Below are 24,733 nucleotides of genomic sequence, written 5' to 3'. Positions count from 1 at the left end.
CAATACGTTGTTTACTAGTAGTAATCGTTCAGCTGTGGGATCCTTTCAGTACCATGCCACCCGAAGGAAGCACGAGGGCTGGGATACTGCCAGGTTGCCCAAGCCTAGACAGGGAAATTCGAGAGGCAGAGGTCGGGTTCGAACCACGGACCTTTCGGCCAGTAAATTCGCGCTGTAAATACTGAGCCATCTTGTTCCGTTTTTTAGACGTAACACACTACTCATGAGGTTCCTGAGAAATCTTCGACTATTTTGTGTTCAAGGTATCATGTACAAGGTTAAACTGTTTGGTCACCTGTGAGAGTTGGGTCGTTCGGTTGCTCTAGTAAGAGTACTCGAGATTATTGGCCAAGATGTACTGTTCCTACGGAGCGAAGATTAAAAAAAAACTAACAAATAAATAATAGTTCAGCTGTAACACCCTTTCGCTGCCTAGCTACCATACCACTCGGAGGAGGGCTGGGATACTGCCAGGTCGCCCAAGCCTAGTCAGGAGAAGTCGAGTGGCAGAGGTCGCGTTCGAACCACAGACCTTCCGGTCAGTAAATTCGCGCTCTAACCACTTGGGCCATCTCGCCCCTGGCGCGAAGATTACTAAATTATTCCGTCTTCAGCACTACTCTGAAACCGTTAGGCGAATTCGGTCGCATGACAACGCTTGTCGGGACATATAGTCTGATACCTAAGCGCTTATTTGAGACAGAATCGTCATAGGGATGATCGTTAGAAAGGAGGGATCTGCTCAGCCACCGCAATGTCGCATAACTTAATTTGAGAGCGAATTGCGTGCGTTGCAGGGACATTTGAGTGACTCAGGCGTAAATTCTGTCGAAACTAGGTTGTTTGTAAAAAAGCGGACAATTGTGCGTCATTAACTTGTGACGCAACTGTAGAACCCATAGGGTCTCATTGGTTTGTTTGTTTGTGGCCCGCCCGACTGACATTTTCTGTTATTGTCTTAGTTTGGCCCAGAATTTCAACCGGGTCTGCCACACGCCTATCATCATTTCACGTAATTCGGAAACTGAGGGCCTTATTCCGGATACCTTCATTCAACAATGATTGTACTTATTTGCGTTTTAACCGAATGATTTAGGAGTACCCACTATGTTGGTTCTCCAGCATAGAATGAAATTCAAACTGGATCGAAAATAATATGATTCGTACACGGCTGTCTGGTTTGTTTGTCCGAGTTGTCCTCCATTTACCCTCCCCCAACGTTGGATGTGATCTTCAGCGTTCGGATGAGAGCAATCATTCTGATCCACTTGTAAGATCCATATGCACTTTCGAGAGCTGTCTTCGGGCTATGGTTACAGCGCGACAGGACAGTAACAATGTACTGCTATTACTCTCTCTTCCCCCTCCCCCCCCGTAAATTCGAAATTTTGTTCAACTACATGGTTAGTTCTTATCGAAATCACAATTCGAACGGATCGAAGGCCACCGTTCAGCTGTAGCACCCTTTCGGTCTCTAGCTGTCCTGCCACTAGAAGGAAGCACGAAGGCTAGGATATCGCCAGTTTGCCCTAGCCTAGACACGGGAAGTCGAGAGGCGGAGGTCGGTTTCGAACCACGAACCTTCCGGTCAGTAAATTCGCTCTCTAGCCACTTGAGCCATCTCTCCACAGGCACAGTTGATTCATGGGCTGTCCATCTACTGATGCACCGGTGGTCATCGGCATAATCTCGAATTCATGGGGTCGCTTCCAAACCGTGAAGCACACCACAGATGTGCATTCACCACACAATCGATACCGATCACCATGGTGGCAATTTTCCAGACAACAAAAACAACCGCAGCGTTCATTTGCAAGAATATCATGCGTAATTTTGTGTGCGTGTGTTGCACTCATCGCAACACCAACAGATTTTGAGTGTGATTTAGACAAACTAACCAAGAGACTGTCCCATTGCATCGGTTGATCCTGTAAGTGACCTACTCCTATGAGGCCATTCTTTCTACTCGCACCCCATGTGACGTCTCACAGCACACGTGTGCGCACCAGGTGCCGGATCATGCTGTTTTGTCAAGTGTCACTTGAGCTCATTTAGAGTACTGCTAAGTTGGAATGATCCAAGTACACAGGAAGCCATTGTATGACTCATTCAATGCTATTCTCACATAACAGCAGATCAATACTAGGTTTCGATGTTGTATTTTTTGTGTAGTCGCAGTAGAGAGTCTCCTTGATCTATGTGCTGTTTCCGTGCGTGGTATCGCGCAACACTGGGTTGTTGGCTATCCCAGCTTATCCGTCACACCGCTTAAAAGTGTTAAACCTGTCGAAGAGGGAAAAACCTGTACTGTGATGAAAAGGTATAAACACATCATGTATGGCTGGTGTGACCGTACAACTAGTAGATTCATCCACTTTTATTCGTGGCACATGGCGTTGAAGGTACATTTTTGCCACTTAATCTCACGCCAGACCCAGTATGACGGTCACTATGTGCCTGATGTGCGAGTCTTGACTGTCCTAGCGCACACTGCGCCTTGAAGAGCATTCATCATTGTTTGTCCTTTCTTTGGTTGTTGGTCCTTAGACGCGTGTTCCCATTTTTACATACTTTGGGATTCACCTCATCAGACTGGCACAGTCCTTGGCATGATTTCGAAGGAGACGTTTCTCTCTTTTCGCCCATATTCTCCTGTTACTCTTTCGCATTCATCGCTTGCACTCACTTTTTATGTTTGTGACCATGCTCTTCAAAAATAAATGATAAAATGGTTCCAGTTATCATCCCGTAACACATCCACTCGACTTTGATACGATATCGTCTGGCGATCAGATCACACTTGACTGGAGCTTTGAACTCCCAGATGATCAATATAACCGCGAGTACCCTGGGTTCTCCGTTGTAATACGATGTGGCGAGTTTGCCACATATGAAGCGAACATCCCAGTATCCTATTTTCAAATTCACTCGGTTGCTCTAAAAGTGAAGTATACCAGTAAAATACTACTGGGCAGAGACAACCCGATTCTCCAGAGTTGTTGTCATCACCCACTAGGAAGAGCGCTGCCTTAAAAACTGTACATATTTGGCCTAAACTCAGAGATTGTCGTGACTTAAATGTCAGTTGACCTTTCTGTTTAGATATACCTCATTTGAGTGCCCAGCACATACCTCTCTCCCTCTTAACGCTTCTGCTGCTAAGTCCACCATAAAACTTTGAGATCGTGTGTTGAAATAGTTCATGCAATTACCTACTTAGCAGCTTGGTAAGGTTCTTTGATCCGAATGGCGTCACGAAGAGGCTAGACGTTACCGTGATGTAATACGTCTTACACACCTCCACACCCACCGCAGCACTCACAAAGCCTCTCATACCAACTTGGTTGATGTGTGGAATTCTGACCAGCGCAGTCTCTTGGTCCTCTAGGTTGGAGGTTTGTGTGACCGCTCGCCCCTTAAGCATGTGGGGCACTCTGACGGTCTTCTCTGGGGCTGGGCTTTCGAGCCCAGGCTTTGTGGTTGAGGACCCTAATCCCCTTTTTGTCTGGACGTGGGTGCCCTGGCCTTATCCCAGGCCACATACAACCACGCATTGCATTTCTGGCGTATTTGTCCTCGGCTATGTCCATTAGCTATAGAGTCAATGAGTGGAATGTCTCAGTAAGATTGTGAATCACATAGCAAGTAACCTAGTCAGTATGTATGTATGTAGTTTAATCCTTGACTAGAAAGATATTGTACGTTCAGGAAGTTGTACTGGCTTTCCTTCTTCCCTTTCTAAAGAACTCCACTTTCCGGTCTTTTGCCCCGGCGGTCAAAGGGAATGTGATGCGCCATGCGCGTAAAGATGAAGGCATTGTCAACGTTGTTGTTCATTTGTCCGATGCGATTTCCGCCTCAAGACTCCACTATCAAATCAACGCCGTTCGGGCCTATTCTGGGAAGTTGTCAGCTCTTCATCACGGCCATCGTTCTCGCAGTATGTTTGGCAGGCTGAATCGATGGGCTCGAAGTAGGTAAGTGTTCCATTCATGTGTTTCCGGTTGCTCTTTCGGTCAGTAACCATCTTATTCTTCATCCTCGTGGTTTTTTCGAATCCGTGTGCCAGATCGGGGTTGATGATTTATCGTGATTCATCCCTCCTCCTCTCGTTTCGAGTTATCCCACAGTGAGTCATACTTACTGACACCTTGATTTATGTACTACACATACAGCCAGTCTCAGTAAGATTGTGAATCACATAGCAAGTAACGTAGTCAGTATGTGTGTATGTAATTTAATCCTTGACTAGAAAGATATTGTACGTTCAGGAAGTTGTACTGGCTTTCCTTCTTCCCTTTCTAAAGAACTCCACTTTCCGGTCTTTTGCCCCGGCGGTCAAAGGGAATGTGATGCGCCATGCGCGTAAAGATGAAGGCATTGTCAACGTTGTTGTTCATTTGTCCGATGCGATTTCCGCCTCAAGACTCCACTATCAAATCAACGCCGTTCGGGCCTATTCTGGGAAGTTGTCAGCTCTTCATCACGACCATCGTTCTCGCAGTATGTTTGGCAGGCTGAATCGATGGGCTCGAAGTAGGTAAGTGTTCCATTCATGTGTTTCCGGTTGCTCTTTCGGTCAGTAACCATCTTATTCTTCATCCTCGTGGTTTTTTCGAATCCGTGTGCCAGATCGGGGTTGATGATTTATCGTGATTCATCCCTCCTCCTCTCGTTTCGAGTTATCCCACAGTGAGTCATACTTACTGACTGACACCTTTATGCACTACACATACAGCCACGAGCTAAATTTATTCACAATCCCCTTTACCGGTAAGTCGTCCGCCTTTTCCCGCGATCAGATCCTTCGGAGTCATATTTCAGCACTGTCCTGAATAGAGCACAATGGTTTTTAACCTCTCTCTCACAAACGTCGTTCCGTCCCCCGTGGACATTTCGAGTTTCTACGCTGACCGTTCAATACTGAGAATTTGGAAGACTGGAGTAGTTCTTCCAATCAACGTTCATCACGGCACAGGTTGAATCTCACACACATGTTGTATATTTTCTCTCTCGTATTTCGCCTTTTTTTACAGCAGTAACGTACCTCAAACAGACTGCCCCTATAACAATGAATGAAGTTGTCCGGCTGGTGCCGCCATTTGCTATCAGAACAAGGATATTCGCGCTGCTCTCATTCTGAGCTGTCGGTGCAACTCACCTTTCAGAATAGGGACCGCGTGATCCTCAATGTGCTTGGTTGGAGACTCTGCAAGACATGGCTGCTAATTGATGTCAGTGGCGTTCTTGTTGTCAGTTTCTATCCAGATTGACTGAATGAGTGTCTGGAAGTATGGGCACCTCGGAACGATTGCATTAAGCTAGCACTAAGTCCCCTCCCCCATCCAACCTTATTCTTTTCTTTACAATAAGCTTTCAAATAAATCATTGTTGTATCAGTATTGAGCACTGATGTTATGGTGTCGAGGCTGATGGTGATGACACTCCTTCGAGTGTCATCCGCGCACTGGTTGATGGTGTCCTTTAACATTGTTGTTTGTCATTCATGTGTGATCGATATCCAGTTTCGTCGGTACAACCAACAATCACATCTAGTCAATTGTCAACAATGATCATTGCATGACGGATTCCGTACCTTCCTTTCAAACCTAGCGATCCCACCAATCGTTGGAAGGCCGAGATACCTCAGTGGTGATGGGCGAATTAACTAACCGGAAGGTTCGCCGTTCGTGTCCGACTGCCTAACCTTGGGCAACCTGCAGCTCATTTATTGATAAACAATTTAGAACTTCCCGCCGTTCGTGTCCAACTGCACCTTGTCGACTGCCTAACCTTGGGCAACCTGCATCTCATTTATTGATAAACAATTTAGAACTTCTCTGATCGTGTATAAATCACTGGTCATCTCATCAAAGAGGGAAACCGGTGCTGGACGAGATTCACGCAACCCTTATCAATGAACAATGATCAAAATTACCTGACGACCTCTGCAGATGTGCTTGACCCTCGCAGCAATGTGTTGAACGCCTCAATCTTTGGTACCATTACAATCATTAACTCAGTTCCCCCTGCCGATCATTGTCTTTGGTACCATTACAATCACTGAAGTGGTTCATTAACTCAGTTCCCCCTGCCGATCATTCGGGCCAGAGACTCCTCGATTAGCAATAGTACTTTCCGTCGTGAAAGCGGACGTCGGACCAATTCACTACAGCACACATCGTGTCGATGAACCAACGACCGACGTGGCTTGATGTCGTTTTCTTGGTCTTTGTAACCGTATCATTTAGTTTTGACCTCAGACCAATCACTTCTGAGAGCAATGCCTTGAATACTGATATCCTAACTAGCCATGATCGATTTGTTTGACCACTTCTCGTATACTGTGTTGCGTAGTGAGTCCGACGCTTTAGACTTATGCCTCATCGTCCTGATTTGGTTTTGATATTCACTAGGTGGATATTCCCCATGTCGCCGCTAGGCACAGGTATTCGATTCTAGGGAGTGTCAGACTCGACTACAATGATCCACCATCCTCGATTCTGTGACTTCGTTGTGGTACTGTGTTTGCTTTCGTGAGTGAAGAGAACCACTGGCTCAAAGGTTATCAATGCACTTAATCCGCCAACCTTCCATTGCAACTTTAAACTGAACAATTGAATACGCAAAGACCAAACTTGCGGCCACCTACTGGAATGTTCTTCATCGTTTGTGACTTTACTATAGCCGTTTGAGCTGTACCCTCACTCAATGAAGGGTGATTTTAATGCATTGTGCTTGTGGGGGGGGGGCGAGTTAGCCACCGAGCAAACCTTTCAGATGAATTCTGTAATAGCATGGCCTGTGGTGTACAATATTGATGCTTTAAGAACGTTCGAGCTCCCACTATCTTCGGCTCACAGCATAACAGGTACTGATGAATGCTCTAATTGAATCCCGCCGATGTGTTTTTTGCATCTCTTAGTTGCTTTGTCATGTCTGAAGGGCAATGCAGTACAACTCCATCCCATCGTTTGCTTTGTCCTAGTGACCAAATCTGAAGGGCAAAGCAGTGCAACTCCATCCCATCGTTTGCTTTGTCCTAGGCTTGTATTTCGTTGGATCGCCATATTCCCCTTCGTTGACCCCAGCCCGTCTCATCATGTGTTACAGTTTTAGCTGTGTCTCTCGGCGTAGCAAAGATGGGGATCCCGAGACAAAGGCACGCTCACATTCACCTGCTGAGGAGCGTGCGGCAGAGAGCCCATACGAATGTATTGACGTCCCTGTGACGGATACTAGCAAAGTCAATATTCGGGAAGAATACAACGTCCCTCACACCGCGGTTGAGGAACCACAACAGTGAGTTCAAATGTACCCGGAGCTCTTGTTTCCCTACTTGTCCAACTCTCATAGTGTTTAGAGTCTGATTCGCTAGCGATTATTGTCATCTCCTATTCATTTTGAATGATATTCAGAGTACATACCTGCCTGTGGGTTACCTCACTACTACTGCATACTGTCGGCAAGTGGCGATGATGATCGTAGAGAGTCGCTTGGCCTTTATAATTCCTAGGATAACAAGTCAATACAGAAACCACCTCCTCCGACCGGCGCCACCTCCGTAACATTCCAACTCCGATGTGTTTATCAACATCATTTCATTAGTTCGTTAGCATTTCGCTCGCATCGGTGTATGATCTATCCAGCCGATTGGTCTTTTAGTTAGGGAACGAAACCGCCTCATTCAATAATCTCCAAACAGTCGTGTGTTCACTTGTTGCGTTCTCATTCCCTTTCTATTCTTGTCGTTGACTGTACACTACCTGACCAAACTGAATATGGTTCATTTTCGGAGCTTGTTAGGATGTGTGAGGTTGTGAAATTGAAGGCTGAAACAGCTGGGAGGTGAGTTAACTGATTGGGGTGGGTAGGCTGCAACAGAAAACCATAAAAATGGAGATCATTCAGGGTATACCACCAACGTGGAGCGAGATGGTCCAAGTGGTTAGAGCGCGAATTTACTGACCACAAGGTCCGTGGTTCGAGCCTGACTTCCCCTGTCTAGGCTTGGGCAACTTGGCAGTATCTCAGGCCTCGTGCTTCCTTCAGGTGGCATGACAGTTAGGCGCCGAAAAGGTGTTACGTTTTTCTTGAACAACACAAACAAACGGAAGTGGCAGAAAGGGAGATATGATCGATTATCTTGGACCACAAATCCGTTCGTCCCAGACTCCACGTTGTTGGTGGTTTATTCCACTTTTTGAGGTTTAACAATCCAAGTTTACTACATTTTAAATTTTGAACCTTGATTTACCGTAGAATTTGATTATATTGGATCATGGATAAGCGATATACAGTTTAGTTTTGTAATAAATTCGGTCGTGCACTTGATCTACAAATTCGACGCTTCACTCGGTGATATTATTTGCTGCCATATTACGTCCAGGTTGTCTGAATGAGTGTCTGAACGCATCCCGGGATGTTTGTGATTGGCCAGAACTGTGTCTAATCTGTCTTTTTTCACCTTAAAGCTTGGATAAACATTGTGTCGGTATAGCGGTAAAACATCTATGCCGACGCGGATGTTACTGTGTTTGATGATAATACTCTGCAGAATCTGACGACCACGATACACCAATTAACTATCGAAAGCAACATCAAAAGGGTGCTAAAGTTCGAGGAGTTTATGGCTGCCGATTCAATCCTGGGGGAGGGAGATCTTTCGGTCTGTAATTCTCTGGGCATTTGTCGCGCAACCATCCAGTTGGATATCACCAAACCCACCGGCAACACCAGACAGTCATTTTGTTTGTTGTTCTGTTTAACCTCTAAACAACCCCACTTTAAACTTCTGCATCCCACCGAAATGTCGTTGACGCTCTTTTTCTCATTCTGCTTTTTTGATGATGCTATAAACTACTTGTTTTATTTCCTTCCCCAACCCACACGCTATGGTGGGCGAAGTCGCCACTGGTATCGAGTGTTTATGGCCTGTTACGTCATCAAAGCGAACGCATATTTGGACCTCAGTTGTGCCGGCTGTCTACCTGTTCGTAGGGCCTGAAAATATGAGTGAATTCAGTAGTATTGCAGAGCTTACCGTACTACGGTCACACTGTTGCAGTAGAGAGGTAAAAGAAAGGCTGGACTAGTGGACTTCTGCGTAGGGTCGTCTATTTTTCACTTGGGGTTGCTGTTGCTGTTGAACCAAAGCGGTTGCTTCGCCACTCATGTAGCCCACGGTAAGTTGCCTCACTTTTGTTGAAGGTGTTATATTAAGGACAACACTCAGTTTCGTTTCTTTTTGTCTTGGTTAACCATGCGCGAAGTTTCACTTTCATGTCGAGAGACAATTGGTTTATCACTTGGATTACTTCATCATGTTTTTGTCTGTGCTATTTTTGGAACCTCCGTTTCATCCAGATGACCAAATGGTCCACTCTTTTCTTGCCTACCTACCTACCCTACTCATCAAGGCCTGTACTGGCTTCATGTGCTTCGTCTCCTACGGCAACAAATTCGGCCTATTTCATGGGCATAAAACCCACAATGGCTCAGCCCGTTTCTCTCTCTCCTTCTGCTGGCTATCCGGTAACAGCCTCAGCGGATGTTTCTGGCACCGATACAACCTCTTACACAGCAACCAAAAAGGCTAATCGCCCGAAGGAACTAGACGAGACGATGTTCAACGCGATGAGGTCAAGGATAAAAATGGGGTCCTTGCCGGAAGACACATCGAATGGCTATGAGGAGCCGTCAGCAGCTCTGTCGACCTTCGCGTCGATGGCTGATAGAAAATCCGACCACGAGTATGGTTATTTCAATTGTCTGTATGTTTTCATTGATTTCTGTATCTGACATGGAAGTGAATACCCGAGAAAACATGCTTCAACAGCAGATGTTTCGTTATATTTTGCTACTCACAGTTTATGAGTAGCTTATGTTTTATCAACCTTGTGTCCCGGTCAATCAGGTTTCAATTGACAGTGCCAAATCAACTGGAAACCCATCTTCAAGCTAATTGGTCAGTCGGGGGCATCCCTGAAAATATGAAGGTTGTTTCCAACGTGAACGCGCTTTGATTATGTGCGCCTGTGTGTTACGGACGGACAGCTTAGGTTCACTGGCCACATAGCGCTTGGTTGACCTTATTGAGTTGTTTTGCTGCGCCTCGCAGGTGAACTCTCGTCAGGCCTGGTAAGTGATGTTTCCGCCAGTAAATCTACCCGGGAATTCATCGCAAATCAAAGCAGCAGTAAACCGCTACGTATTATCTGGCGGACATAACTGAATGCGGTGTTTATTCCTTATAGTGTTGATGCTTGTCGATGTACCTTGTTCCCAGAATTTAATATTGGTTACCAGGGTGTTCTGTCATTCTGACTTTCCGACGGGTCAACGTTTCCACTGTTGGGTTATGAATGAAATCCGTGAAGTGGTAATCAGCTGGTTGTTACTGAAAACCTCACGTGACTAGCCACGCATACCAACTTCTTGACCAGACGGGAGACGAATATTCTTATTTAATCCACCATGCTGGAAATCGTATTCGTATGACTTTTCCCTGAATTCTCAGTTTCCGTTTTCGATTTGCTGGGGAATGCTGTTTCGCGATAACTCATTCTTTCTCGTTGTAGTTTTGAAAAGCCGTCCGTCAGAGCGTCTGTTACCATGTCCCTGAAGTTGTCAGCCGAAGAATCACAAGGTCCATCGCAAGTCATGGATACTCGCAGTCCACCAGTCAACATTTCGACGGGGTTGACTACCACTGGGTCGAAAATGGACCAAAAGTCTGAGCCGAACGATGGTTCCGTAGCTGTTCCTAGGGGTGCAGTAGATTCTGCTCCTGTGACTACCTTGAAACTTAGTTCACCGTCAGCTGGCTCTCCAAGAATCGATACAGCCAATAACGCTTCACAAAAGACAATACGGGTCGATAGCAATTCTTCACAGTCCCATCCCATAGCGGAGGACGCCGTAGTGACCGAAATACCTATCAGAACGTCACCCGTGGGCTCTTTCGGTGCGGCAACTAGTAATACATCTCCTGTGATCTCCCCTTCCAGCGAGGGAGAAGCATATGATCGGCACATATTGGGTCTGCCACTTCAGCAGCCTGTATCCACTTTCGCCAGTCATAACACTTTGGAAGACAACGCTCCCTCGTTCACGGCTCAGGTGCGTCTTGCTGTTTTCCCCGTTTTTTTAATACCACACAAGTCTCATCAGCGTGCGTTAACAAAACTGATAGCGTGAGAACATTTGGTGATTTTTTATTAGGACTTCGTCCCGCCGAAAAATCGAAAAACACTGACTGTTTCACGATTAATAGAAATCATTGGCAGGGGGTATCTCACGGACCTCCAGGAACTTGCGACCTTCCGGCTAGTAGTTGGACACTGTTCGGCTACGAGTGTGACTGAATGGCAGTGTGATTAGCTCTCAGCTTCTTAGCTTAGATTTGCGAAGGGATGAAATCTCATGTTATCATCTATTTATAAGTAGCCCAAAGTAAGAATAACTTCAAGAGGTGAGTGGAACTTCCATCTTAGAATTCGTCACTCGAGGGTGCAGTATCCTAAGTGAGAGTAATTCACACTGTTCATCGACCGCTCTCTACTGAACCGTCAAGTGTTCGGATTGCTAGCCGAAAGCTTGCGGGAGCCACACTCACTGGAGCTTCGTGAGATGCGCACGGCTGATGATTCCCAGTACAGTGCCTCTTGGTTTTTTGCCGTGCATTAACTTCATCGACAGGACGAAATCTCAGTTGAAAATAGCGCGGGAGCCACACTGGAGCTTCGTGAGATGCGCACGGCTGATGATTCCCAGTACAGTGCCTCTTGGTTTTTTGCCGTGCATTAACTTCATCGACAGGACGAAATCTCAGTTGAAAATAGCATTTTACGCAGAGTTTTTCTGAGTGCATGACTTATACGCTGTCTGGTGGTTTTCGCTTCTTACGTGCAAACGGACGAAACTTTTTGCCCAGTGAATGAGGTCTGTTAGACACTTCACTTGGGAACTAGACTGATAATCCCAGAGACACTACTCTTTTGTCCTTATTGTGAATCCAGAGTGTGAGATTCAATCCCCCGATCTATCCTTCATCAACCGGCAGCTAACATGATGTGATTTTGGTATTAGGTGACTTCACGACTCATCATTTTTTTATTGGGATGTGCATACAACCTGATAATACCTTCCTCTCTGGACAGATTGCTTATCTTGTGTAGTTATGCTGCAGTTCAGCTACCCATGACAGTGTGGTAGTGTTCACTCTCGCACCCAGAAGCTTATGATCTTGATCTTGGTCTTGGGGTTCATGAGGTGGATACTTCTGATGATATCCAACGAGTTTAAGCCAGCTTTACATTGCTCTTTGATCTATAACCGATTCCGAATGATTGCTGTTCTCCAAGTTCGTATTACTGAGTCGCCAAATCTGTTACATGTTCCATTACTTTTATATGAAGAAATTTAACTGCCGCGCAATCATAATCAATTTCCCGCCATGTTTTGATAAGAGGAACGCCAAAATTATTGGTCCCTAAATCCCCATTTGTGCATTGATCGCCAACCTGTTCGGATGAAAGATCTATAACTTCATGGTTATAGGATGTGGAAGCGCTTCGACTCACCCTTAGTCTTCCCTGATACCCCATAGCTGATCGGAAATTCCCTTCTGATGATTGAAATTGAGGAGAATATGGGTAGCTCAGGTCACTCCGCGGAGAGGTTAGGTCTCAAGATCAGCCGGTCAGAAAGTCGATCAAAGAGCCAATAGGAACGAATGACCAGTGATCAGTTAAGCTTGACCTGAGTGGATGGACAACACATACACGCAAGAACCACACCTTGTCTTTCACAACGCACCGATGATATCACCCCGACTGGTGATGAAGCGCTTGCACCTGAGCTTTGTCGAGTGCAAACTATCGGACTGCTTGACCACAACGTTCTCAGCTTTTCCTAATGCATCGTTGACTTCATGTCATCGATTGGTTTCTTCATTACTGTCAGTCGACTAGCAATGAAGTAATTGATGTGTGAAACGTACACTTGTTGCTCTCAGTCCCCATTTCCATACGCTTTCATTTTCGAGAGACTCGCCTGAAACTTAGCTGAATCTCTCGGTTTTGATGTTTCCAAGCAAACCAAATTAGTTTACAAATGAGTGTATATTCGATAATTTCGTGCATTTTGGTCTCAAGTAGAACATAAAGTTGACGGAAACTCGGGGACTGCGCCTGCCTGATGAGCCCCAAGAAGAGTGAAACCGGTCGTGGGCTTTCGACGAGTTTTCAGCAACCTTATGAGTAGTGCGGTACAAAGATATATATGTATCGCGATATCTCGAATATCGTAGCAACTGAAACATGAGGCGGCCAGGTGCAGCACATTCAGTTGTCTGGAAACATCAAAACCGAGAGATTCAGCTGGGTTCCAGGTGAGTCTCTCGAAGAACCAGATTAGTTTGCAAATGAGTGTACATTCGCTAAAGTTGAACATTCTTTTGACACAGAAACCTGAAAGGAAGTTCATGCGTCCTTCAGTGTATGCGATGGAACGGGGACCTGAAGTAGACGTCATAACTCGTGCCGCCTCTTCAAATACCGTTTGCTTTCAAGTGGCATCACCCAGTTTTACTTCACCCAGGTATACATACTGCTTCGTGGAATGTCAGTTTGAATCAGTTGCTGCGAGGCCAATTGCACAGGAATTCCTGGGCTCCAGACAGTTGACTGTTGAAGACGTGAGCTTACTAACCGGCAGGTCCGTCGTTTAATTCTAACCTCGACATCCCAACTGCTCCTGTCCAGCTTCGGGCAATCTGACAGTTCACCACGCCTCGTGCTTCCTTAGTGTGGTATGGCAACTATGCGCCGAAAGCATCTTACGGTTGAACGATTATTTTTATCATTACATGAACTTTCTGAGCACCAACACGCTACTGAAAAATTTTCGGAGGATTTTGTCATCTTGGGCCGCGCACGAGATATTCTCCCATTCTATTAGTTCAGCTTTAATAGCCTTTCGGTGACTAGCGGCTACGCCGCTTGAAGGAGGCATGAGGGCTCAGCTACTGCCAGGCTGAGGTTGGGTTCGAACCATAGACCATCTGGTCCGTAAATTGGCACCTTAACAACTAAGCTGTCCCGAGCCGTGCATGACAAATTTGAATGGATCCGTTATTGGAATAAATCAGATATTGTATGCTGTCATCTTCCCATTCCGTCCTGTGGACTATGATTTGAGTCCACCATGCGGTCAGCCAAACACCGAGGATATTAGTTTGATATTGTTTTTCATAGACCTTGTCAGCAGTGTGTGCAAAGTGCATAATGCCATAAGTCGTAATGCGTACTAAACGGTCGTTGATTACTGGTTTTGATTCAAAACCTAAACTTGCGTACGGTACTGAACTGTTTATTCTCAGAAATATCTAATTAGGGACAACCTACTTTTAACAACAACCAGTAGCTTTAGAGGAAACAGCATTAACACAGTCAAACTTTTTTCACGCGTTCTGCACCCTGGTAGTCACCGATCTCTGTGCCGTCGACCCGCGAATCAATTCAGTCGGCTGTGCCCCGAACGCCACCATCAGCTGCTGCTGCTGCTGCTGATTTCCCAAGTCCTTGCGCGCTTTCGAATGAAACTACGGCGAAGTCGACTACCTTCCAGTCGAATTTAGACGCTGTCTGTGATTCAGGAATCATTCTACCTTCGCCGTGGAAGCCTCCACCAAGTACGGACAATGCAACTTTCGCATCGGTCACCACCACGTCAGTTTTACCGCCCCCTGCTGCTCAATTTAGTCCACCGCCACCGACAGACCCTTCCCCAGCCACATCATACCCATCGACCTTCGCTGTTCCTCCAAGCGCTGTGTCAGTTTTTGCACCGTCGCCTTATTTACCCCAAAGCGGAATTAGACCACCTAGTATCAAACCAAGAATTGGAGGTCCTTCGCCTGAACCTCCCCAGAGGTCGATTGTTTCGAAATTACCTGCTCCAGGAGTTCGCCCGGAGCTGAATGGATCTGATCCATCCTCCACGTCACACCTTTCTACAGCGCCGTTAGTCTACAAGGATACTGAAGTACCCAAAGATGTGCACCTGGGTCACACGTCAAACGGTGCTTCTGTGGGGTCTCCTGAGACTAGAATGAGCGGTATTCGGCCACCATCTGTCACCGTTAAATCTAAGCTAATTCCTGAACAACAGCAAAGTTTTATTCGTCCTCCATCACTCACGCCACATCTTGGAAGCAATCCACCAACTACGACGAACGGCAATGGCCATTCTCCATCCGGACTGAGGCGACCGGTCGTCGCTACTTCTGGGATACCGACTGGAGAGATGAAGACGGGTATTCGGCTTCCTTCGAATGTCCCTAAGCCAAACAGCGCAAGAGTACGTTTCATCCGACTCATTCTCTTATCTAATGGTTGTTTGGTATTCCACATCTTGAGAACGAAGAAGGTAGCGAACAAAGCTTGTTTTCTATGATTTTTCATCTTGGCTAATACATCACAAATTTATATGGTAGCAGAGATCACGTGGAAGGGGTTAACATCGGGGCTACATACACTGTAGAGAAATGGAAATCAAAGGAAGGGGGAGTTTGGATGAGGGAGAGGGTCACGGAATCAGGTAAGTGACGTCCTAATTAGGGACAACCTACTTTTAACAACAACCAGTAGCTTTAGAGGAAACAGCATTAACACAGTCAAACTTTTTTCACGCGTTCTGCACCCTGGTAGTCACCGATCTCTGTGCCGTCGACCCGCGAATCAATTCAGTCGGCTGTGCCCCGAACGCCACCATCAGCTGCTGCTGCTGCTGCTGATTTCCCAAGTCCTTGCGCGCTTTCGAATGAAACTACGGCGAAGTCGACTACCTTCCAGTCGAATTTAGACGCTGTCTGTGATTCAGGAATCATTCTACCTTCGCCGTGGAAGCCTCCACCAAGTACGGACAATGCAACTTTCGCATCGGTCACCACCACGTCAGTTTTACCGCCCCCTGCTGCTCAATTTAGTCCACCGCCACCGACAGACCCTTCCCCAGCCACATCATACCCATCGACCTTCGCTGTTCCTCCAAGCGCTGTGTCAGTTTTTGCACCGTCGCCTTATTTACCCCAAAGCGGAATTAGACCACCTAGTATCAAACCAAGAATTGGAGGTCCTTCGCCTGAACCTCCCCAGAGGTCGATTGTTTCGAAATTACCTGCTCCAGGAGTTCGCCCGGAGCTGAATGGATCTGATCCATCCTCCACGTCACACCTTTCTACAGCGCCGTTAGTCTACAAGGATACTGAAGTACCCAAAGATGTGCACCTGGGTCACACGTCAAACGGTGCTTCTGTGGGGTCTCCTGAGACTAGAATGAGCGGTATTCGGCCACCATCTGTCACCGTTAAATCTAAGCTAATTCCTGAACAACAGCAAAGTTTTATTCGTCCTCCATCACTCACGCCACATCTTGGAAGCAATCCACCAACTACGACGAACGGCAATGGCCATTCTCCATCCGGACTGAGGCGACCGGTCGTCGCTACTTCTGGGATACCGACTGGAGAGATGAAGACGGGTATTCGGCTTCCTTCGAATGTCCCTAAGCCAAACAGCGCAAGAGTACGTTTCATCCGACTCATTCTCTTATGTAATGGTTGTTTGGTATTCCACATCTTGAGAACGAAGAAGGTAGCGAACAAAGCTTGTTTTCTATGATTTTTCATCTTGGCTAATAACATCACAAATTATATGGTAGCAGAGATCACGTGGAAGGGGTTAACATCGGGGCTACATACACTGTAGAGAAATGGAAATCAAAGGAAGGGGGAGTTTGGATGAGGGAGAGGGTCACGGAATCAGGTAAGTGACGTCAATGTCGGACGGACTTGTGGGCCCGGATGTTTCGTAGGCCAGTTCAAGTTCAGAGGTCGCACAAGTTTCTTTTGCATGCAAAGTTTCGGATCCAGCAGTCTGATTCCAGTCGCTTCTGCGATCGATAGTAGTTTGGATCGTACCAGTCGTGATCGGTTCGGAGGTACCCGGTATACAATGGTGAAGGCTTGCTCCTTGTCTATGACATGGCAGGTTTCGGTCAAATGTGATGCAATCGCGCTTGAGCCTGGTTTCTTCCCACTACCACTCAGAGATGCGGGATTGTGTTCTCTTGTCGTACGACCAACATATGATGATCGGCACGAGCATACAAATGAGTACACACAAAAGCTGGTGGTAGAACGTGGCAATTTGTCTTTCAAGCGGAATTTGATAGTGGGGCTGGAGTTGAAGCTCAAACACAGATTAGCGGACAAGTATGTCGTACGAACAGAGTTTCTAAGTCTTCAGTGCTTAGCTCAGCGACCGAGTCACCTTTGAATGGAAGCCTCATATATACGGGCTTCTTCCTGACAGAACATTGTGTAGGTTTGGGCTGTGTTTAATAAGACGGAGTTACTTGGATACCTAATTCGATACAAGCTTGATATATGTTCATCTCTTCAGTAGTAATTCATAACCATTCCAATCTGTCACTTACTGTGTATACTGCCAGGAACCAATAACACCTTGCTTGATGTCAGAAATTCCGTTCAGTGAAACGGGAAAAATTTAGTCGAATTTCATTGGAATATTATTCGTAGAATATGACGTGCCTGCAGCAAAAAGGGGAAGTGATCGCTTCACAAGTGTCCGACTACCTCAATAGTAAGGTGTGTGCTGAGCGTTGTTATAGTGCAACTCGATTATCAGAATCATAAGCTTTGATATTCTCAGTCGTGAACGTAAGCTTGGAACTCCAATACGTTGACGGGACCCGGCAGATTCCATCCCCTGGAAAGCTGATTTCTCCAATTATATCTCATCCCCCTGTCCACAGTCAGAGTTACCAACAACAGATCGAATGGATCAGTATATATAGTCGAGTCTTCCACGCGGTCTGATGTTGCCAGTCCATTTGCTGTTCACCGACACAGTGTCACGCCTTCCCCATTCCAAGTAGACACACCTCCCTCACGTTTCAAAACTGATACCACCGATGTTTTTGCCGTCTCGATCACATAGCACCAGTCCAGTTACTATCGCAGTGGTCGGAAAACATTTTATTTGGACTAATAGGACTTAGTCTACAGGAATATCGAGGTGTTTGCATGACCTTGACAAAGTAGTCTTCGATTTCTATGCCCTCTGTTCATCCTCCGTTTACGTCTGATTGGGTTTCACCCCTCATCTCCACGATTACACACTTGCAACGCGAAATTTTTGTGCCGTATATTCATTTCTTTGTTTCCAAAACTTGAAACGTTCATCGAACCAATCTCGCTTTCACGACTTCACGTGACTGCACCCTGCTGTGTTTGTTTACAATATGATTGAATGTTGTCAAACTTGCTTCAGGAAATATCTCTCCTCAGTAGTAATCTGTCTTGGAAAATTTTGGCTCAGTTTATCCGAACTGGGAGTAGTGACGTGTGCAGCCCATTTGTCGAATAGTGGATATTTTGAGTACTTGCATCACCTGTTACATGTTATATTATCATTTTATTTCGTTTTATCCCCCTCTTTCCAGTGAAAATTTCCATGCCATCCAGCGCAACGATATCAGACCATTTCTCCCATTCCCTGTTCGAGTTCCCTCCGTACAAAACAATATCAGATCAGAGTTACTCCGCTAATCAACTAGTCTGTTGAAAGAATGCGTTATTCCCAGATTACCAACCCTAATCACCCACAAGCTTCGTTACCGCCAGTGAAGGATTGCTTTATGCCAAACTTTGTCCGCTCACACACACACACAGACATTCGCCGACCCAATTTGTTTGTTTTTATTTCTCTCAATCTTCCTCCGCCATGTGGATGGATACACGCGAATTGATTGTAATATTTCATTATTTGCATTGCCTTTCGCTCATCCCTTTTCATTTGGTTTTCTTCAATTCAGCTGATTTTCCTTTTCTACGCATACGTGCACGTGACCTTGAACTCATCTGACCTGATCGTCTAATCCTCATCCAAGTGTGGTAATTATGCCGGATATGTGTTCTTGCTTTTCCGTTATTGGCCTCTGTGACGCCGCGATAGATAGTCGCCAGCCGAGGTCACGTCATATTGAAGTTCCGGCATCCCAGTGATACAAACGCCTGTTGTTCTTTTGCATACTGTTGTGTTGTGCGGTGGTGGCCGATCTATGGGGTTACGCCTGCACTGCGCCTGCCAGGCTACGCGATAGGGAGAAGACAGAGAACTACGGACACGGCTGTATTGCCAGGAGAAAACGTACAGAGCGTCTGCGTAAATATATATAGGGTGACTAATTGGCCAAATATGCTCGTTCACTTGTTCGCTCCGTATAGCCAATGTTGGTGTTCCGGTCGTAAACATTCTCAGACCCACTACGCTGGTCGTGTGTTGCTAAGCCGTTTGGTGACAGCCGTCAACTCACCTACTTTCCGGACGTGTCGAACCGATGATGACCTTGGGGATGCGTCACTCTCCTCTCTGCACATGTGCTTTTTCTTCTGTCTGAGCACGCCCTGACAAATACGTACACCTGTGGAAGCATTTGAGTGACACAAGTGACATTTGAGCTTGTCATAGGTGAGAAGAGGAGTTGCCGCTCGACAAACAACCATTGATTTCGTAGAGGAAACTACTCACAAGGTTGTTGAAAATATACGGGGATATCTCAAATATCGTGCCAATTGAAACATGAGGCGGTCTGTGTGCAGAACATTCAACTGTAGAATGTCATAAACGAGATATTCAGTTGAGTCTCTTGTGAAAACCAAATTGATTGGTAATTGAGTGTATTTCTCGAAAACAGTCCAATTTGGGTTCAAGTGGAACATAAGGTTGACGGAAACTCGGGGACTGCGCCTACCTAATGAACCCCAAGAAGAGCGAAACCGGTCGTGGGCCGTCGAAGAGTTTTCCGCGACCTTGCGAGTAGTTTCCTTTATGAAAATATACTGCGATATCTTGAATATCGTGCCAACTGAAACATGAGCTGGCATATTCAGTTGTAGAATATAATAAACGAGAGATTCAGTCGAGTCCTTCGTGAATACCAAATTGATTTGCAAATGAGTGTATTTCTCGAAAACCATCGATTTCTGTTACCGAGGTTTACGCCACAGGAACCAACTGTTAGATTTATGTCTACGAGCCCATCCCTGCACACAGACTCATAAACGGACCCATCTCAACCCATTTTCATCCCTTTGGAGAGTGTTTAAAAACGATCAAACAGGTGTCGTTTCCGAGATGTTCGTTATAAATTCACCTCTTTGAAACATTAGCTCAGATCCCCCGATCTAAGTGTATTACGGTTATGTTACGTGAGGCAATCTACCAACGATAAGTCGTATGCTTAACCATAGGGTTTCCTCGTAGGGGCTGACCGTTTCTGTTTCGCCTGACTGGAATTTCCAGAAATGTAAACTTGAAAACTGGACTCCTACTTCAAGAGATCCAATGTTCTGGGATTAAAATTCCTAATTTGGGGTTTGTTTCACTGGAAGCACTTGTCGACCTAGCGCGTTGAACATCGTTAACACTTGTTAGAACCAAAAGTTTGTTTCTTGGTGCCAATCCGAGCACGGTGATCTTATACTCCCTGCCTTAAGATCACCGTCCAGAGAGCATAATCGCTCGTGCTCTCCTGCTCGGCAAACCAACAGTTATTTTCTATGGAACATGCTACTTACAATATTGGATTAACATCAAATGAAACGAACCAGAAGAACTAGACCCTAGACTGGACCCAAGCACACGTAGGTTTCCCACCAATCCAATACTTGTTCAACCACTCCAAAACACAAAAAAACCCAGCCGACACCCAACAGAGATTTAGCTTGACTTGCTGATTGGTTGTCCTTCCGCCTTAAATCTCGACCAACCCCGGAACCCAGTCACTTGGTCTGACGAAGCTTTTGTGTCAAAAGCGAAACGTTGCCCAGCAATGAATCTGCTGATTGTCGCCAAACTTTTTTGAAAACAGTGGGGTTAGTAACACTCTAATAGGCTCTTAACGCTGTTTCTTTGGTCAATTTTAATTGAGCAATTAAGCTGTGGATGTGTACAGTAGTTGTCAGAGACAGTGTTTAGCAGTGCCATAATAACCAAGTCGATTGCATCAAGATATAGTCTGGATCGGCGTAGCCTCACATGTCGCCGCAACTTTTATTGTCTCTGTTTTCAGTTTACCGCTTATTCTGATTTGACCGGTTAGATATCTACGATGCAGGATTTCGAGTCGGTCTGTGAACTCACGATTGTCCTGATGACTTTACGATTACACAGTTTGGAGTCAGCTCCGTCGTGCGTCATCTGTCTATCCACTGTAATTCTTTCCGTAGCTGCGGGCAACAGACTTGGATTGATTTTCCTGATGAATATAGTCTTGCGGGTTGGTCTCCCGTTCGGTTTTATGCAGATCTAACGATAATGTGGCGAAATATTGGTAGCTCGGGTGAGTTTATTGGTTGTTGATCAGATGGCTGTTGATCTGCTCGCCGAATTTGAGAATTGCCTTGCACCATACGAGGAGACATCATCAGTGCGCAGTTGGATGGGTACTTCTTCCTTGCCTGTGTGTGTTTATATAGCATTCGGAGGCTACCTGTTATCTTCTGACGTGATTGGCTACTTGAAGTTTAACGAATTCAGTGAATCTATTGGTCTGTTTGTGCTCTTTGTTGCGTTATGGTCTGTGTTCCTTTGTGTTGATTGGTTATATCAACGCCTTCTATTTTTACTAGCTTGCTCTCTCTAGCCTTGATTAGCATTGCGTTGTGGTCTGCTGTTCTCGAGTTTGATTGGTTGCTTGCAACCGCCCTACTTCCTCCACCGTGGCGGTTAGTGTCCCTGCGTCCGCCGGATGATTTGCTGCTTTGATTGGGCGCCTCCTCCAATCCAATTGCTGTTCCGTTTGGATGACGCTTTCTGCTTTTCTTATGAGTTCCTCGTGTGGTCGCTTTTGCAGCTCCAAGCTCTGTGGTTCTGGCATTCTCTCGCTCTTAGTGGTTGGTAAATGGGATCGATTTCGATGTGCTTGTTGATGGCTTCTTCGGTGGAGTACCACGCTTCCATAAATTCGCTTTTCAGATGGGAGTTTCACTTATTGTGCGTGTTATTCGTACTCCTACTTACAAATTGTTAGTAGTGCTAATCCCCCGGAACAAATCCGAACACTTAAAGGATGTCGCGGGCAGAGCCAAACAATAAAGACTGCGGTCTTTATGCTATTCAAACAAACCTCCGTTATACATGTTCGCCTTCTTGTTCGACATTCCCCCAGCTCACGCGACTATAATCGGAAATGGTATCGCTCGGCATCATCCACCAAAGAAAGAAAAAATCAGGATACTTGTATGTTGTTTACACACCAGATGGTACGTTAGTATTCACTCACTCCGTTAATGCAACGGGGCTATTTGGAGGCAGTCCGAAAATCTGAGGTAGTGAAGCACGTCCAAAGTAGCCAAGAGTCGGCTGTAGACTTAGTGTTGCGTGATGAGTACCTAAAAAGGATCAATACTATCATCTCTGCTACAAGAAGGTAAAAAACTAAGAACAGGACAGGCCAGTTCTTTTGTACCAATAGTCGAATAGCTACATCTGGAACCCATGGATATTGCACACGTGTTATTCGTCTAATAACAGCCGCGTTCATGAAGAATTCAGTCTACCACAAAACTGTACTTTCGGCTTGCAAGCGTTTAGCCTTCATTTGTCCAAAAGACATTTTCGATAAATATATGGATTGTTTGTCTGGAGAACATTATAAACGGGGGTTTTAGTTGGGTTTCAAGTGAGTCTCGTAAAACCAAATTTGTTTGCAAATGAGTGTATTTCGCTAATTTCGTGCAATTTGGTCTAAGGTAGAACATGACGGAAACTCGTGAGCTGCGCTGATGAGCCTCAAGGAGGGCGAAACCGGTAGTGGGCTGTCGAAGAGTTTTCAACAACTTTATGGATGGTGTCTTATTTTAGCCTGTGACTTTGCAAATGATGTATTTCGCTAATTTCGTGCAATTTGGTCTAAGGTAGAACATGACGGAAACTCGTGAGCTGCGCTGATGAGCCTCAAGGAGGGCGAAACCGGTAGTGGGCTGTCGAAGAGTTTTCAACAACTTTATGGATGGTGTCTTATTTTAGCCTGTGACTTCCCGTAGATCACATTAACGGTCCCGTTTTACTCTACAGTCTTACATGTGAATTGAGCGGTAAAGCGTTTAAACAAATTGGGTTCTCGTTAGGAGCTAATAGGGACAATGTTTTTGGATTATTGTCTTCATACTATCTTTTTATAACATTTTCTCTACTGATAATGCAGAGCAGTGTCATCTATTCCCCCCCCCCCCCGGCTGAGGGTGGTTCACCTTTGATCGGTCATAACTTTTGAAATTGTCGAATGGTCAATCGAACGTTTCCTCAGCCAAAAGAACACATATTGGTCAATTTTTACAGTTCTTAAGCTACACTCCAATTGCACCGACTGGTAACTATACTGATCCACAAAGAACTCGAGGAAGCGGAAATCGAGAACAGGAAACTTTACACTCAAGTTATTAGTGCACAGGTGATGATAGCCATAATACAAATCAGGTGTATATGCACTAATAGAAGTTTTTAGTATGGTTGCGACACGTATGAAAATACAATGCGAAAATGGGAGCGAGTCAAAAGGGAACTTATCGTATGTGGGAGTCCCTTGGTGAGCGTGGGAGCGTGTTTTTCTCCGCAGTGCGACTGCTACACGTGTTCCATAATTGTCCGTGGACTTGTGGGGAGGTTGACTTCCCGCTCCCTGCGTGCGCGAGAGTCTGTGTGTGCTGGCTGGTTCGGTTTCCCTTTATGTAGGTCCCAGTTCGTGTACGTGGGCGCGTTGGCACATGAATAGTTGCTACGCTGACTAGGCTGTGTCCGATGAGTCAGCTTAATGTGACGTGTTTGTATGAGAAAAAAGACAAGTCTGGTGATCGAGTGAGCGACTGTGAGCTGAACAGTCAAGTGTGTGAGTGACGGGGTAGCTAAAAGTTCAAAGCACACTGGGAACAATGCCAACACCCGTTCACTGTGCTAACAACAATGGCATTATTTTCTTCAATTCAACAGCGACTATGTGAACAACGGTAGCTCCACCTGACTGCATGTGACACTGCTCACCCCAGGATATGCCTAGCACTGAAATGGAGCCATTCTAGCCCCAGACAGCCTAATGGATAACATCGATAACCCGCTCGAATCCCAGCATCAGCACCTTGAAATCTGAGGCTACTCCCAATTTGTCTTGGAAGCTGTGTAACGTGGTGCCTCGTTGAACAAATGCGTCTCAACCTCTTCATCCCCTAATTTACGAGTTCCGTTACCGCTGTGGTGACGATCACGTTGACAGAACTGATGGGTTTCTGGTTGTTTGCACGGCGTGTGATCCAAGGGACGCCAACATAAAAATCGTGAGATAAAAAAGTAACGGGCGATCTTGTCTTCAGATTGACCCAATGACATCTGTACGGCACCTTGTTGAGTGAAACCACCTCAGGACTTTACCGATAACCGACGTTCTGCTGATCGAACAGACTATGTACACAAGACCACCCTGGCAGACAATTTGGTTATTCTCTTGTTGATCAGGTGACCTTGGAAAATTAAGCTTCTCTGCTGCTTAAGTAGGATTGAGCACACCGCAAACGAGAGATTCAGCTGGGTTCCAGGTGAGTCTCTCGAAGAACCAAATTAGTTTGCAAATGAGTGTATGTTCGCTAAGA

General features: G+C 45.8%; 1 protein-coding gene across 1 annotated transcript in view; it reads left to right on the top strand.

The window, feature by feature from the left end:
• The window catches only part of T265_04706 (hypothetical protein), a gene marked incomplete at both ends in the record, with an annotated part of 78,602 nt that extends 61,917 nt beyond the window's left edge, over positions 1 to 16,685 (top strand). The window contains 7 exons of the mRNA XM_009169510.1: positions 3,745 to 3,977; positions 4,253 to 4,540; positions 7,120 to 7,302; positions 9,420 to 9,752; positions 10,581 to 11,121; positions 14,488 to 15,363; positions 15,714 to 16,685. Coding sequence (XP_009167774.1) covers positions 3,745 to 3,977; positions 4,253 to 4,540; positions 7,120 to 7,302; positions 9,420 to 9,752; positions 10,581 to 11,121; positions 14,488 to 15,363; positions 15,714 to 16,685 — 3,426 coding nt within the window. The remainder of the gene's footprint in view (positions 1 to 3,744; positions 3,978 to 4,252; positions 4,541 to 7,119; positions 7,303 to 9,419; positions 9,753 to 10,580; positions 11,122 to 14,487; positions 15,364 to 15,713) is intronic.
• Between the last annotated feature and the right edge of the window lie 8,048 nt (positions 16,686 to 24,733).

This window comes from Opisthorchis viverrini, assembly GCF_000715545.1.
Source record: "Opisthorchis viverrini unplaced genomic scaffold opera_v5_81, whole genome shotgun sequence".
NCBI lineage: Eukaryota > Metazoa > Platyhelminthes > Trematoda > Opisthorchiida > Opisthorchiidae > Opisthorchis > Opisthorchis viverrini.
The sequence above is the reverse complement of the archived record's forward strand: the minus strand, read 5'-3'. Positions and strand labels throughout refer to the sequence as shown.